Here is a 17,568-nt window from a genome sequence, read left to right as displayed (position 1 = left end):
CTGTATGATATTACTAGCCTATTCAAAGTATATGTCTGCATTTAATAACTATCACAAACGACTGTCACTCAGCTCTTTTTGGTGATAAGTGTATTTTTCAATGAGCGGCCATCTACCTTGTCACTGCTTTCCTCCCCTTGGAGCTGAAGACATGCTCTAAATTTTAGGAAGACTTTGGTCTGCATGGCACTTCTGTCACCAGTGCAGACGATTCCGGACCTTGGAGGACCAGTGTTGAGTTTCAGTCACTCAGACACAGAGCCTGACCTGTGCGCAGTGCCAAGCGTGTGGAGGTGGAGGTCACACAGCATCCACTCCCCAGGAGCTCACAGATTTGTGGCGAGACAGGTGCAGGACAGATGACTACAACCCCCAGCTTGGAAGTGGGGCAGAGGAGGAAAAGCCCAAAGCAGGGGCACATGTACCCGAGAGCCAGCGGGAGGAGGCCCGCCCAGGGCACTTACAGAATCCTCATAGAGGAGCTGTCCCGGTGCAGGGGCGGCAGAGGCCCGAGGTGGAGGGGCACCGCAGCATAGCGTGGCGGCCGCAGCTGTGGGGTCCGAGGGCAGCCCGAGAGGCGGGGTGGAGGAGCAAGGCCGGGGCTGGGGGCCGGGGCCGGGGCCCGGGTCAGGAGCCTCCTCGGAAGCCCCGAGGCCTTGCCTGTCTTAGGGCCGCGGGAGGCCTTTGGGAAGATGCTCTCTTTTGGCCCTGGCAGGAGGCCAGTTGGGAGGAAGTCATAGTCATTCAGGCCATCAATGGTCAAAGCCTGAGCAACAGCAATGGAGTGAGTGCGGAGAGGGAGACACTACCCAGACGTGTTTAAGATTCAGGATTGGTCAGCAGCCAGGGCTTGACTACATGTGGGGATTCGGGTGAGGGGCACCTCGGGGGCAGCGTCTGGAGCACCAGCCAGCGTTCCTGATGACCTCCCGGCCCCTGGCATCTGTAAGTAGCTTTGTTTTGTGCAGCATTTTCAGCTCTTCCATTAAATCCACCCAGAAGCACATTCCCATCTGAAAGTATAATGCCTGGCAGTTCTGGTCCCTGAGGACAGCCACACAGGTGGGCAGCAGGGGGCTTGCAGCCATGAGCTGGAGAAGCAGAGTGTATTCTCATATTATTATTGATTAACGGTGGCATTCTCTTCCATACGGACAACTGTGAGCCTTCTGTTGGCCCACCCTGTGTGCTCAGGAAGCTGAGGCTCAGAGACACCGGGGGACTTGCTCTGTGCGTCTGAGCCGATAAGGATGCCGCTGGGCCGGCCGCGCCCGCGGGCACATGGCTCACCTGCAGGTGCAGACCCCGGGCTTCCTGTGGGGAAAGGAATCGCCAGGGAACGAGGAGCTGAGCATTGCCCTTCCCAGTGGCCATCTTGGCGCGCTGGGAGGGAGACTGACATTCATTTTCTTGAGGAAACCACCCCCTGGCCCGTCTGCTTTCCATCTCACCTGGTGCGCTTGCCACCGAGTTTAGAAGCCACAGTTTCCCCATCCCTGGTTCCGTTCACGTGGTAGGGTGTGAAGCCAGCATCCTCGCACATTAATTAAAAGTGGCTTAGACTTTAAAAGAATGATACAGAATTAGCCTTTGGGAAGTTCTACCTCCTGTCGTTTCATCTTTCCATATTCCTTTTCTCTTGAGAGACAGTCATGCCAAGGGAGCCGGTTTCTGATGAAATGACGTGAGTTTGATAAGCTCTCCTCTGACACCTTTTCACGGCTAAGCCTCCGGGAATCTTCGCTGCCACGCCCTGGGGATCAGTGGCCTCCACTTTACGGCTGGCCAAGGAGAAGGCCTTTCTTTGATCATTTGACTCTGTTTACCCAGTTTGGACATGAGGTTATAATACACCACAATGTCAGCATGTGCTGGTGCTGGCTACTCCGTCTTCCACCAGAGGGGTTGGTTATAATGCGCTGCCTAAGGCTCGCTTTCTATAAAAGGAATATTTGTGCTTTTATGTGTTTGATCCACACAGCGCAGTTTTCTTAAGTCCTGTCATTAAGTGGTTACATCCAGAAAGCAAGAAATACGCTGAGGTAGTATTTTATTGGCGAACGTCTAATATTTTCACTAACCATAGCTGTCAGATGGTTCTGACTTCTGCATGCCCCGACTGTAAAAATTATGCAGGAAATGCGGCCCATCCCGGGATTCCCAGGAGCCTCCTTGAGGCCTCGGACACATGGGTTACCTTCTTTCTTCTTTTTCTGCCCCAAGTAAACAATCTAATCCAAACTTTCTCCTTAAGTAATTTAATAAATCCTCCTCTTTAAGAAGCTGGGAGAGGACAGAACTACAGTGTCACTAGGGTCATCACAGTTAGGGGATAGTTAGGCCTCGCCCGAGTCCTGGCTGAGCTTCGTCAGGACTTCTCTCTCTCTTTGGTGCTAGGACATCTTGATGAAATGGGGTCTGTGCTTTTTTAAAAGTGGGGTTAGCATGTGGGAGGGGAACTTCTCCATCATGTATTCCAATTTTTCTGACTTCTTTGTCTTCACTTGTAATTCCTAACTTGAAACACTGAATAGTACCCTCTGTGGTTTCCAGGGTTATTTTTATATTTTAATTGGAAGATATTTATTCACACCAAAATGAAATTGTCCTCAAAACTTAAATTGAAATGGAGCATACTTTTGTGTTTTTCTTCATTTCCTAGCCCTAAGCAGCAGCAAGAGTATGTTGCAGGTTAGACTCTGGGGTTTGTGACTTGGGGCCAGAGCTCAATTTCATGTATTCATTTCCTCCTTTGAAGAATAAATGCAACAGTACCCACTTACATTTTGAAATACAGTAAATGCTTTGATAATATCCTAATTCTATGATTAAATAGTTATAGGAACTTGACCCCCAAGTCACATTGTATAGTGAGTGTGTAAATCAAGAAGAGTAATGCTTTCTTTCAGTGATGCTCACATAATTTATTGAGATTCTGTGACTTAAAGTATATATAATTACTTTTCCCAATGTTATCCTCATTTTTAGGTCATTCTTTACCAAAGAGGCATTTTCAAGTTACTATTTTTGTCACTGGATTTATAAATACCAGATTTGGAAGTGGTTTGAGTTCTGACTCTAGCTTTATCTTAGGAATCATTTTTAAATCTTCATTGACACAGTTCTTGGGTTGGCTACATGATATCTGTACTTAGGAAAATGCATGTATTCTCTGCCTCCATTTAATGTAACATGTTTTCATATAACAGGAACCAAAATCCTGCTCTGGTTAAACTTACTGGATGCAATGTATTGATCTGAAGTAGTGTCTGCATTCTATCTTTTAAATCGTACTTTGAATCTGTTTTAAAAATTCACAATTTAGAGCTCACCGAGTCACGTATCACTGGCGTTGGCTGTTGTTTTCATTCGGGTCACGCCTTTTCTGACCTTGAGAATTATTTTCGCCAGCTGGACCCACGGTCTAACAATTCTAATGGGTCATCCTTATCCCAAACCCTTCCCACACCTTCCTCTCTTGGCCTTTGCTATCGATGTGGTATTATGCATTTTCAGATTGGCTCTTTTAATACATGATGAATTCCTGGTATTCAAGTGATCCCAACCTTTTACCCTCTTTGTTTAGTCACCTGGGTTACCTTTAACTTGAACTAGACCCTTTTTTTCAATCATGATGGTGCAACAGCCGCTTTTTTCTTGGTTATACCTAGGAAGCAAGTCATGCATTTGTTTTCAAATCATTATTCCAGAGGTAACTGCCAGTCCTCGCCATGTCCATGTTAGTCCTTAATCATTTTAACACAAATATAAAGTCTTTAAAGACACTTTAGTGGTACCTGTACCTTCAGTCTGGCCTTAAAGAGTTGGGTCTTCTCTGTTCATGCTTCTGTTTTGAGAAGACGCTATGAAGGAGGTGGGGGTGCATGGGAGCAGGGAGGATATGAATGCCCATGGGTGCCAAGCAAGTGGAACTGGGGTGGGTGGGATGGGAGATGGTTTCTCCTGGGCAGAAGGATACATGGCCATGGCCTGGACCATTCTGAAGAGCCTGTTCCTCCTGAGTCATCGCACGGATTCTGTCTGTCCTGTTGGTAGAATGTTGGTCGTACTATCAGTGATGCTGATGAAGGGAAAGGTATCATTGCCTTTAGATTCAAGACATGTCCATGCTTGGCCTCTTTACATTCTAACAGGAGAAATGGTTGTTTGTTAAGCTGCATGATGTCTATTTGATTGAGACATAGTTGCTCATCTTGACTCTGCTTAATTTCCTGTCTGTCAGCTCGTCTCTTACAGTGCGGGAGCCGCTACCCAGCTGCTACCTCTTCTGTGTTTGACACTCTGGCCACTCCCAATAGTCGGATCAGTGATTGCACTCCACCCTTTTTTTTTTTTTTTTTACCCAAACCATCCCACAGTTGTTAGCATCAGTTGTTCTCAGTTTGTTACCAAAGAGGAAATGATATAAGCCAAAGGCTGTTTTAAGAACTAGGCTTTTTCCAACACCCAAGTTTATTCTAACAGATTATTGTGTCACAGTGCTTTTATCTTTGTCCAAAGTGTTTATTTTGAGAAGCAATTATTAAGCTGCATTAAAAACATACATGATGTCCCAATATCATCTTGGTTACAATATTAAAGGAAACTCAGACTAAGGCTGGATGAAATTGAACACATATTTCCATGTCAGACTTCCTACCATTTTGCTTGTTTGTATTGATTTCTCTTGACACGATCTTCTTTTATTGAGCACTGCTCTTTTTTTTCCTTATTCTCTCTCTCTCCTTTTTTAATTTTTTAAAACAATCCCCTTCTTATAGCTGTATGTGCTAAGAGCAATTGTAAAAGGAGACCGACTTATATTAAACCTGCCTGGAGTAAAAATGTAATCTAACACCTGTAGTCTGCAATTTGTCATCACTTCATGGATACTTTTTTTTTTTTTTTAATAACAGATTTCCTGAGTTTTGACCTTAGGATACTGTATAATCCAAAAAAAGCAACAAAAACTAAAGCATGGTTTTTAATAAGTCTTATAATGTTAGGATGTGAAATTACAACCAGAAGAGCCAACTCAAGTAAGATCACTTGGACTTAGAGATAGTCTGAATTGTGTTTCTTGGAGAATGGTTTGCCTGTGAAAATGTCTTTGAGTGATAAAGTCAAGAGACCAGTCATAATGCACGTGTAATTTCTCTTACATTCATTCCCTAAGATGTTTCCGGGGACTTGGCTCAGATAAGGATGTCTTACACTGTGGGGTCCATTTTGAATGTTATAGTGAAGTGCTTGATTTTCATTAGGAAAATGACAGGCCTATATGTTGAGTGTGATTCATGTATTTTAGAAATTTTCAAGCTTCTTGGTATCCAGATCCCTTTTTACTTTTACTTTTGAGAACTACAATAATGTGTTTTAACTGTGAGTATTTACCATAGTAGAAATTAATTCTGAGAAATTTTAAAAAATGTTTAATTTTAAAATAAGTATAAGAATATGTGATATGTATAAATAATATATTTTTATGAAAAAAATAACTATTTCTAAAACAAAGAAATGAGAAGAGTACCATAGGATTATATATTTTTTGTAAATATTTTTAAATATCTGGCTTAACTGGATCCTCCTAATTGCTTTTTCATTCATTCTGACACAATATATGGTTTTGGTTCAAGTAAATGAAGAAAAGCAAGACTCCCACAGACATGCAGTTAGAAAGGGAAGGAATATATTCATAGCCTCCCCAGGTAATATTCTTCTTTGATATTATAGCAAAACTCTACAAGTGGTTTCTTACAGGATATTTGCCAATTAGAATCTAAAATCATATTGATGGACTTTTCATATATATTTTTTTAACTTTGTAACTCATTCATTTGCCTTGCACTTTGAATGTTTCTTTTACCTATTTATGATGTCACAATACCATGAATTGGTCATTTGGAAAATATTGAGTTATGTAGATCTAAATTTTGACATATTCCATTCTAGGACACCTTAAAGAATTGTTAAATCACCATCAATATCATTAGGAAAGTTTTAAGATTGTGGGGAGCTGTTAATTTTATAATGGCAGCTACAAGTTTTCCTAAATTTGAATTTTTGCTTGAAAGATCCATTTTTATCATTGGCCACACATACTCTCAGATATTTTCCTTGAAGTAACAGGCTTACTTCACTTTTAAGGAAATGTCTGCCAAATACCCAACTCTGAATAACCATAGTTTGTCTGTTAGTTGTTCCTTCCAATAAAAATGATGCTCTTTCTCATGACCACCATCACCCATCTTCCTTCTCGCACCTTCAGAGGTGCGTCCCATTTCTTCCTGCAGAGTATTTTGAAAAGGTATGCTCGAGGATTGGGACTTAATATAATTCATCATATGTTACTACATCATCAAGGGCCTTCTTACATGAAAGTGGCATTTCTACTGTGCGTGTGGCTGTGAAGAATATAGCTAGATGCAGCTTGATGCCGCTGACCTGATTTATGCCAACAGGCCAGCAGTGTTCCCACCACTGCTTTTGCACCGTCAGTATAAATTTCAGCACGATCAGAAGGCAAATACTGTCTTAGTTCTGCCATGAAAATAGTTTTGAGGTCATGGACGTCTTCATGGGGTATTGGGATCCTCCCGGGTGTCTCTGGACCACATTTTGAGAACCATTGACAAAGGATGTCTTCCTAAGGTGGGGAGCCCAGGCGGTGTATATAGAAGGTGTCGCCTCCCACAGGACTGTGACTGTGAAGTATAATTTAATGTAACAGCTGCTTAAGAGGCAACACCCGTGTGCTAGGTGGCATGTTAAAGATCAAAGACAGAGGTAGTGTATGAGCAAAAGAAACCAGAGCGTTTATTGGTTGACACCTCTATTTGCAGATCTGTTGATTTTTGGTGTGAAAGGAAAGAAATCTCTGAATTTGTCGATGACTCACAATTGATAGAAAAATACACGAGGCAGTATACTACTGATTCTTAAATCCTCTTTTCATTCATAATGGTAGTAACTACTTATGAAAACCTTATGACAAGAACTCTGCTAAGAACTTAACATGCACTGTCTCGCGTATTCCTCATATCGCTACATGAAAGATGTTACAGAATAGCAAAGTGGCTTTCTCAGACTCACCAGGCTAGTAAACAGATGTGCTTTTGGGAGTAAGGCTGGATTCAAAACCAGAACTTTGTGACCCCCAAACTCTTGCTCACAACTTCTATAACAATCATCTTATGGGTTATACCATGCCCCGGTATGTTTTGTTGTGTTGTTGCTGTTTTGTTTTTTTAATACAAGAAATGGTATGTATATATATATACTCTCCTATACACACTAAATGTAAGTTTCTATGATGAGTAAAGTTTCTTTACTTTTAAAACATAGTTTGTAAAAAATAAATAGTAAGATGCATAGAACAAGAATAATAACTGGTCTGAAAGTAGAGAGGATATGGAGTTAATTTAGTGCCACAGAGCACAGAGGACCTGAGCACTCAGCGTGCCAGGCATATGGCATGCCCGTGTGTAGGTCACAGTCCAATCGTTGAGATAGATATACGGTATTTACATTCATCATTAATCATTAATGCTAAGTTCTCCTCATTGAATTTTTGAGCCAAAATTGATAGTCTTAAATGATGCTTTAGAAAAAAGGGTAATATTAGGGTGTAGCACTGGGTTGTTGAAATTTAAGACAAATATCTCAAGTTATATGGTATTTTTTATATATGGTATTTTTTTTAAATAACAGAATTTATTCATTCATTCATTTAACAAAGTCTAATTGAGTTACGCACAGGGTCTTTCAACCAGTTGTTATCATCTGTTAAATATATTCCTCTCGGAACTCTTAGTGGAAGAATGCTTTCCTCTTTTGGGTCAACTCTTTTACATTCTGCCATCATAGAATGCGGTAAGAGTAAACCAGTCCAAGTAATTCTGATACTAACTCAAAATAAATGCAACAAAGCCGTCTTGTTTGTGTCCTCATCTCATGTGCACGTGGACATGCATCAGCCCTGAGCTCGGGGAGGTTCACCTCTCCGGGTGGGACTTGTCCTAGGGAGGTGGCAGCGACCACCTGGGCAAGTTTGTTTCAACCTATTGCCACCCTGGATCAGCCACCCTCTGCAGTCACCTCCTTAATCATTTCTCATTTTCTCTCTATAAAAAGACCACAAAGTCTTGGCTTATTATAAGTAATCCATTTCACCCCATAATGATACAGTGAATTATATACTTTCCTCAACTTAATCATTCAAGATCTCACTTCCTTCCCTGCAGGCAAAAACCATTATATTTTACACATGACTCCCAGCTGGTTTTCATTGAAGCCCTCAAAATGTATTTGAACACTGAGAGGTTTAAGAAGCACTGCTTTATCTTCCTCAGATTTTGTCATGGTACCATTTTGTCGCTGTGTTTTCAAGATGTTCAGTTTTGAGGGCAGACAATGGCGTGTCCGTATTCTGACTGCACTTCATCACTGGGCAAGGAGGCTTGGGTCTCATTCTGCAGCTGATGTCTATTTTGAGTATATTTACAACATTGTTTGTTTTTTGTCACATCTTCATGTCCTTTTATGTACATGTATGTCATATTTAGACCAGGGAGATTTCAGCAAATAAATTAGAAGGAACTTAGGCTTTTAACTTTCTATTTGTTTATGTCCTACCCATAACCTATTCATAAACACCTAATTGTTGAAGATAGGACTCCTTATTAGAAAGCTTTGTAAGTTAATAGGTTCAATTATTATAGACATTCCATAAATATTTGATAAATGGATCCTTTTTTACTCTTTTGACCCAAGGTTGATTGTTTTAAATCTAATTTCTTTTAGACATGCTAAGCATGTATGATGAAAAGGGTAGCCGTCAGCTAAGTGTAAATTGACCATTCTCTTGAGGAGAGAATGCCCATGCATCTTCCTGGTTGTGTTTATGATAGCGTAGCTATTTGTGGAAGGCCCTTGAAAGTCCAGTAATGTCTTACAAACTGAGCTTTTCTTACTTCACATGTGGATAGATGAATATTTCTCTTCTCTCTAGTAATAGTGGCAGTTTCACGTCCCACTATATTTTGGGCTGATTATGATTGCAGTTCATTGTGAGGACGTTCACCACCCTGACGGTAGATGCCAAGGTCCTTTGCTCTGGCCAAGGCCACCTCTGCACCGTCTAGTGTAGGCTGCCCACCACCACTTCCTGTGAGGAGGGCAATGAGCCCTGTCTGTGCTGTCCAAGATGGTACTGCACAGTGTGGTCATCAAGCACCTGAGAAGTGGCTAATGTGCCTGAGGAACTGAGCTTTTTCTTTTTTAGTTTCAGTTAATTTAACTCTAAATGTGAACAGACAGTGTGGCTAGTAGTTGCTCTGTTGGATGGCAGAGCTCTAACGTGGTATCCTCCTTGATGTTTCAAATACACTGAGTGTCTTCCTGCCTCCGGCCCTTCTGCTGGCTGTTTCCTGTGTCCGATGCTCTTCTTCTTGGCTTGGTCCTCACTCCCTCAGGCCTCTGCTCAAATGCTTCCTCCTCAGAGAGGCTTCCTTGAGTCACTGTTTCTAAAATAATGTCCCCTCCCCTCACTTCTCCTCATCTATTGCTCTATTTTTGCTTATAGTAGTTATTGCTACCTGATGTTTTGTTTATGGTCTGCCATCTTTGCTCTAGAGACTTTGTTCAGTTTTCCAATGCAATCTTGCTCACAGAAGGCAGGAGCACATACGTTTAAGGGCATTGGATTTCAAAGCAGACAGACAAGTTTTAGAATCCCAGTTCTGCTACTTACAAGCTCCATGGCCCCAGACAAATTACCTGAACTCTCTGAACTCCAGGTTCCTCATCATAAAATGGGGTAAAAAAACACCTACCTCCAGCGTTACTGCGAAAATAAAATATATTTACAGCATTTAAGCTAGTTTTTAACTCATAATACTCTTTCTATGAATGCTACCACCTACTAATGCCATCATCATTATTATTTTTTTATTATTGAAGCTAATTAGAAATTTCCGTGCTATTAACCCAAATTGTCGTATTGAAAAGTCAACTATAGAGTTATGGCAGCCAATTGATGTTTTGCTCTCACATCAGTGTTTCTCTCTCCCTCTCCCTTCTTCTGTCTCTCTCTTTCAAAAAACAAAATCAATAATAATAAAACCCCCAAAACCTCAGGTAGGCCCTTTTGGTGACTTGTAAGACAGTCTAACCTTAGAGCTACTCATTTTGTCAATCTCTATTTTTCCTTATCACTTCAAAGATGCTAGAAATACCACTTAACCTTGTTCATGGAACAGTGCCATGCTGCCCAACTCACTAGAGAACATTGACCGGAAACAAGAGAGTCCACTTTGTGGATGATGTCTACTGCTGTTACTTCTCTGAGAAACATCTTTCTCTCCTGTGGTGGGCTGGCATTGTTCCTTGGACACCTGCTTTCTCAGCCCACCGCACCTGGTGGTCTTCATTTCCAATGGAAAGTGTTTCCCGAGATGCTCTGTGTTTTCAGGTTGTTCTTGGTCCAAATAGCACTTCCCTGCTGCACCGGGAGGTTGATAAACGTCGTCCACGTGCAGTTCTCAGCACTGCCTGGCACAGAGGACACAGTCAGTAAGGGCAGCTGTGATCCCCGCTGTTTCTGTTTCATGTGTGGCTTCCCGTGTGCATGTGTTGCCACTGCTGTGTCCTAATGAAGCAGGGCGGTGGTGCGGGCCTGCTGGGGGGACAAACCCTGTCATGCGGAAAGATTACAGTAACTTCCAAGTAGAGTTTTGGAAAAATCTCTTTAAATCTAACCAGTGCACAATGGAAAACCCCTAAAGAACCAATCTGATGATTTAATTAAATGGAACCGTTGTGCTGACTTTTACTACAGAAGGCAAGCATAATTTAGAAAATGGGGCATTTTAATTCTCTTTTGTTTTCCAATTAATGCAATTGCTCTAATAGGGGGTACTCGTGCCTGAGCGTCTGATCTTTGAGTATGTATATATTCCATACATAATTCCAATCTCCCTCGCTCACCGGAAAGCCCACCCCTCACCTGTTGACATGGGGGTTCATTTATTGCAGGGCCCGGCCGCCCACATTTTGACCTCAGAGGCAGGGTCTTCCTGCCATCAAGGCTGCCGTGGGCAGTGCGGCCCACCACGCCACTCCGCATCTCCTGCTGCTGTAATTAGGGTGTTGAAGTAATGGGGCTCACTTTTTTGCTGACGCCAGCTTCCCATGGCAGACCACACGAGTTTGCTCTTAGTTGAAAGCGATAAAGCAAACGCCAGGAACATTCATTTTAATTGGCCAACATCACAGGGACCTCCTGAGCCACTGTTTCCTGGTCTCTGTTTCAGATTCCTTTTTACTCCCGGCAGTCAGCTTAGAATGAGATATTCTTATTTGCATTAGATTTGATTGTTGTCTTGATTGTCGCTTGATTATCAATTACTATTTGAAAAGTTTCATCCTCTTTTATCGTTATCGTAGGTAACAATTTCATCTGCCCCAATATTTGTTAAATTCTGTGTGAAAGACTGGCATTTTCCCATTGCTGGGAAGTTATTTTCTCATCAGATGGTCCCTAAGACGAGGATAAATGTCAGCGATTTTTTTTCTGAAACACTTGCTTTGATGGTGAGGTTTTATGGCTAAAAAGGAAACCGGGTCACGTGGGTAGTGTGTGGTGGTGACGGCGATGGTGGTGAGGGTGGTGGGACCAGTCATTCCTTAATGCAACTAGACATGTTTTCTTCAGCACTGATTAGACGGACTTCCCCCTGAACTCTGCAAAGTATTGAACGTGTTACTTTAACATGAAAAAGATGGTATAAAATAGGAGAGAATGGTGAGAGGAGAAACGTGTGTTTACTTTTTAGAAAGTCCACTCACTGTTCTTGAAGGGCTTGGCAAGATCCGGGAAGTTAGGCAGGATCTGGGTAGGAGAAATGTGGTCTTTGCCTTCACAATAGTGGGGCCACCATGTGCGCCTCTTCGTTCCACAACATCGCTGCTGCCCTTGCGAGGCGTGAGCAGAGCTGAGCTTCCTTCTCAGGATCCATGCCCTGCCCCCTCTCCCAGAAGCCCTCCCCCCATATGACCCTTCTCACATGGGCTGATGACTACAGTGCAGGGAGTGGTTCTGACTGCTTCCTCTGAATTGCTCCCTTTTTTGTCATAGTAAGTAAGTTCATAAATAAATATTAAGGGGGATTATTCTATGTGGAGGGACGTCATTAAGAAGACCAAGAATAAGCTTGCCATCCTGGCTGGCGTGCTCTGAGCCCCATCCCGTGCACCAGAACGGCCATGGCTTCACCCCCAGTCAGAGCACAGGCCCAGGTTGTGGGTTTAGTCCCCGTGTTGGGGTACATAGGGGAGACAACTGATGATGTTTTTCTCTCCCATGGGTGTTTCTCTCCTCCCTTCCCCTCTCTCTAGAATCAATGAAAAAACATATCCTTGGGTGAGGATTAAAAAAAAAAAAAAAGAAAGAAAAGCTTGCCTAACTAGCTTTAAAAAAAATAAGTGGAAGATAGGTAAAGATAAAACAGAAATTTAAATTAATTACAACTAGAAAACCTTGATATTAAGGGTAAAAATGCAGAAAGTAGACAATGTGTACAAAACAGGATTAATAGTTTATAGTGACATTGAGAAAGTCACCTATATGAGTATGAAACAGTCATTTAAAATTCATAATTTCCTAAACAGTTTTACCTTTAAATTCATGGGGAAGTTTTTATTTAAAAATATATACATAAGGATCAACATCAGAGCCAAGAGAAAATACAGAAAAGTTCCCAGTTTTATGAAGGATTGGTTTTCTGGCTCCAATGTCCACGCTTCCTCTAAGAGTGATCGTGAGGCTGATGATAGCACTGACTGTCATTCACTGGAAGTCGGCCCGAAGCCAGAGTGGATAAACAATGGCCCATGGGCCACGTTCAGTTTGCCACCTGTTTTTGTAAATAAAATGGTATTGACACGTAGCCATGTTTGTTTGTGTGTATATTACTTACGGCTGATTTCATGCTGTAAAGATAGAGTTGAGCCATTCAACAGAGACTAAAGTATTTGTTCTCTGGCCCTTCAGTGGACACGTTTGTCAGCCTCTGATTTCCGAGAGGCACTGTTCCTACCTACATTGTGCCATTTACTCCTTGTTGCCACGCCCCTGGGAAGGTAGTCTCATCCTTCTGTTATAGGGGATGAGATTGGGCTTAACGATGGTCAGTGTCTTGCATGAAGACACCCCGCTAAGTGGAAGCATCTGGACCTGAACCCATGGGTTGTCATTGCAGAGCCCACATGTTCCTCTGGGTCCGGTTTCTTTGCCATTGGCTTTCAGGGAGGCAGCAGGCACTTCATGCTGGCTAACTGCAAGGAGGACTCTGGAGCCAGGTTGCCTGAATTCAAATGACCTTGGCCACCATGACCAACGTCTTTGTGCCTCAGAATGTAAATATCTGCCAACATCACTACGACTAACCTCTTTCTAAAAAACATTTTTAGGGATTTCAGAGAGAAAGGGAGAAGGAGAGAGAGAGAGAGAAACATCAATGATGAGAGAGAACCTTTGATCGGCTGTTTCCTGCACACCCCACGCTAGAGATGGAGCCCGAAAGCCCGGCATGTGCGCCGACCGGAATTCGCCCCATGACCTCCGTCCCGGGTCATAGGTTGATGTTCAACCACTGAGTCACCCGGGCCGGGCTCTTACGAACCTCTTGTAGATGTGAGTCTACATCCCCAGCAGTGTTTTTGGTTTTCTGGAGGCCCGAGCGTCCAGGCGAGCACAGCCTCGCGCCCCTGCTGCACGGACAGCCCATCGTGCAGAGGATGATGCCTCGGCGGCGAAGGTCACATGGCGAGTCCCATGTTAACTCCCTTTTCCTTTGAACCAGCAGGTCCTTCACAGGCAGCAGGCCCAGGCTGCCAAGGAGAGCTCCCCTCCCCGCGAGGAGGCCCCGCCCCCGCCGCCGCCCGCAGAAGACAGTTGTGCCAAAAAGCCCCGGTCTCGCACCAAGATCTCCTTGGAAGCCCTGGGGATCCTGCAGAGCTTCATCCATGACGTGGGCCTGTACCCCGACCAGGAGGCCATCCACACGCTCTCGGCGCAGCTGGACCTGCCCAAGCACACCATCATCAAGTTCTTCCAGAACCAGCGGTACCACGTGAAGCACCACGGCAAGCTCAAGGAGCACCTGGGCGCCGCGGTGGACGTGGCCGAGTACAAGGACGAGGAGCTGCTGACGGAGTCGGAGGAGAACGACAGCGAGGAGGGCTCGGAGGAGATGTTCAAGGTGGAGGCCGAGGAGGAGGGCGCGGACAAGGGCAAGGCCGCGCCCGCGGACAGCGACCAGAGATAATGTGAACCCCGCCAGGCACAGCAATACATCGGTCCAAGGATTTCCTGTTCTCGTTGCTTTTTTTTAAAAAAAAAAAATTTTGGCTTTATTTTATTTTTGCCTTTTTTTTTTTTTGGTCTGTTTGGTTTTTCTTACCTTTTTTTTTTTTTTTTGACATTTCTTTGTTGCACAGGATACACCTGTAGAGTGAATACGTTCAGTATTTCCCAACCAGAGGTCGCCTTGGCAAAGACACTCGAGTGTTACACTTCGACCACGGACTGGAGCACAGTCATGCCGGCCCGGGGGGACTCTGCCTTCGCTGTTCTTGCACTTCATCGAAGAGCCAGGGGGCCAGTCCCGGGAGGAAAAGATGGACGAGACACATGAAGGAAGCGACGCGTGTGTGTATATGTATATGTACATATCTATATATTTACATATATATATGAAAATTGCATGGGACAGAGAACCTTACAACCGGAAAGAAGAGACTGTGAAATGAGTTCTTGGAGAAGAGACTTGTTTATGTATTAAAAACAAAAAACCACTTCCCAGTGAGTCGCTTTGGCTTTTTGATAAACTTCAGGCCTGCTCTCAGGGTGGGGTGACTATTTTTGAATTCCTATTTATTTTCTGTGTTTATCCCTGATTTTTTTTGAATTCTATGGCTTCCTATCTGGCAGCTTGATGGGTAATTTTTGAGGTATGTATTTAACAAAATAAATCAACACTGCCAAAAAATAAAAAATAAAAAATAAAAAAAAAGTGAGAGAGAGAAGAAGAAGGTAAAGGGAAAAGAAAATCAGGGCACCTTAAATGATACAAGTCCAATTACTCTTAAAGACACAATGCACACTTAAACTGACTCGATATGTTCCGTTATTCAACCTGTCGTTGCTTTAGTGATCAGATGTATTTCTGTGGAATTCCAGACGAGTAAACCTGAAATTCGGTACAGAGAAAACTTGGACATTAGCGTGGTCTTGATGAAACGCCATTTTGATGTTGGACATATGGAATTCATAGTATGAGCCACATTCTGTTGTGAAATTTATTTACCTGCTCGTGGCTTCAAATCTTAAAATGAATAAGCCTGCTCATTTAAAAGTTGTTTGTTGCTGTTTTCTTTTGTCTTTTTTTGTTTTTGTTTTTAAATAGAAAATAGTTCAATGTAACGTTAAGTTAGAAAAGAAGTTGCTGCCCAGTTCAAGGGCCCCCTCTCAAATAAATCTCCATCCGTCTCCCAAAAGGCATTTCCCACTCTTGTTTCACTCTGGGCTTCCTCTCCCTCCTGCACATTCCGTCCCCCCGACCAAACACTCTCATTCCTGCTCTCGCAGCCCCCGCGTGGCAGCCCTCACCAGACCCCCGGGTTGAGTCATTGTGCAGCTCCAAGCAATAGAGCAGGTGACACAATTGCAGTGGCGTCGCCTGCTTGTCACCATCAGAAACGTTTTCCCAGTTCCCTACACAGCAGTTACTTGTCCTAATGCAGAATGAATGCCTACGGGCTGCTGAGTGGAATGAGCAGGAGAGCTGCATTCTGCCACAGCTCCCCAACCTTTAGCTTCTTCTCAGAAACACTCGTAGCATTGCTGCCCACTTCCATTAGCGTCAGTGCAAGAGGAGACCTCACCTTCAGGACCGGCCTGGTGAGCCTGACCCGGCTTCATCGTGGCCAGCGGACAGCCCCACACCGTTGGATTTTTTTATTTTTTATTATTGAGTTGTGTTCTCATGCAACCTTGTCAAAGACCTCATGCAATATCACTTTGAAAGTTATTTTCTGTTTACTACACAACCATTGTAATATAACTGTTAATACTATTTATATATTTGAAAGGTATAAGAGGTAGGAGTTAAAAAAAACAAACCTCTATGTGTAGATATTAACTCAGAACTTACACTATACAGGGAGAAGACGTTGCAATACAAGCTAATTCTAGCTGCTCAGTAACCTCTGGAGTTTTTAAAGGGACATGTTCCTGTACTTTTCCCAATACCGATGTTGAAAAGATGATCTCCACACGAGCATCACATACCTTTGCGAAGGAATGGTTGTTTGCGGTTAAAGCCTGGGCCCAGCCCCCCTCCTCCTGTAGCGCGCTGCGGCTTTCATCAGAAAGGCCGCGGCTGCCCCCTGATCTCCGAGTTACTCTCTCCAAATTGTCTTCTTACACTGTCGCTGAAGGTCACTCTGTCCACGTAACGGAAACTGATTTGCCAAGCTCTTACAAGGTGGTTCATCGATGGATGGCATCCGCATTTGGTATCTTTTACACTTCAACCAAAAATTTATTAGGTATTTTTCAATGCTAAGTCTTGCCTTTTATTTTTTAATTTCACTGCCAAGTTTGCAGTGGTTCTAAGTGAATCTGTGGGCATTTTAGCCTGTGGTCTTGCCAGATCTTTGCGAATTACAATGCATATATGTCTATTTATTCAATATCTGTCATATAATATCTATTTGGAAGAAGAAACTTTCTCTTGTAGTGCCTCTTGACAAAGCACAATTTCCCGCCTTTTTGTGTGTGTGAAATGAAAAACAAATTGTGTTTTATTGCGGTATCAACAATGTGAATAAGGATTAACATATTGTAAATGTTCTTTTTTCCATGTAAATCAGCTATCTTTGTTATCACTAAGTGATAATTAATTTTTAACTTATGTGCATCGTTAGGCTGTTAGAATTTTTTGGTTGTTAAAATAAAACGCATTCAATAAATATGACGTTGTTTGTCAGGTATTCTACTGGGCGTTGCCTTTGCCAATTCACCTTCATGTAGAGTGAGAGCTGGTGAGGAAAACCCGTTTCTTTATTTTAGAAAGAAGACAGTGGGCCCGGCCAGCATGGCTCAGTGGTTCAGCATCGACTTATGAACCAGGAGGCCACGATTGGATTTCCGGTCAGGGCACATTCCCGGGTTGTGGTCTTGGTCCCCAGTAGAGGGTGTGCAGGAGGCAGCCGATCAGTGATTCTCTCCCATCATGGATGTTTCTATCTCTCTCTCCCTCTCCCTTCCTCTCTGAAATTAAAAGGAAAAACCGACAGCGGTACTCTAAGTTAAAGATGCCAGAGTCCAGTACGATGCATGGACTTGAATGTGCATGTGAGTGTATGTTCCTCTCTGTGTGTTTCTAAACGCACACGTGCTCGCATCCTGGAGCTGGCAACCGGGAGAGCCGTGTATCCAAATGCTCTGTCGTCCGCGAGCAAATGCATAAAGATGTATTTATGGGCTTGCTGCTTTATTTTTCT

General features: G+C 43.2%; 1 protein-coding gene across 10 annotated transcripts in view; it reads left to right on the top strand.

The window, feature by feature from the left end:
- Positions 1–17,046, top strand: part of SATB2 (SATB homeobox 2) — a 184,478-nt gene extending 167,432 nt beyond the window's left edge. For 9 of the 10 annotated variants that reach the window (XM_059702663.1, XM_059702661.1, XM_059702662.1 and 6 more), the window contains one exon: positions 13,863–17,046. In XM_059702663.1, the coding sequence (XP_059558646.1) occupies positions 13,863–14,327 (465 nt within the window). In that variant the 3' untranslated portion in view covers positions 14,328–17,046. The remainder of the gene's footprint in view (positions 1–13,862) is intronic. The other variant, XM_059702665.1, reaches the window with a different exon arrangement.
- The last annotated feature ends 522 nt before the right edge of the window (positions 17,047–17,568 follow it).

This window comes from Myotis daubentonii, chromosome 7 (genome assembly GCF_963259705.1).
Source record: "Myotis daubentonii chromosome 7, mMyoDau2.1, whole genome shotgun sequence".
Classification (NCBI taxonomy): domain Eukaryota; kingdom Metazoa; phylum Chordata; class Mammalia; order Chiroptera; family Vespertilionidae; genus Myotis; species Myotis daubentonii.
The sequence above is the reverse complement of the archived record's forward strand: the minus strand, read 5'-3'. Positions and strand labels throughout refer to the sequence as shown.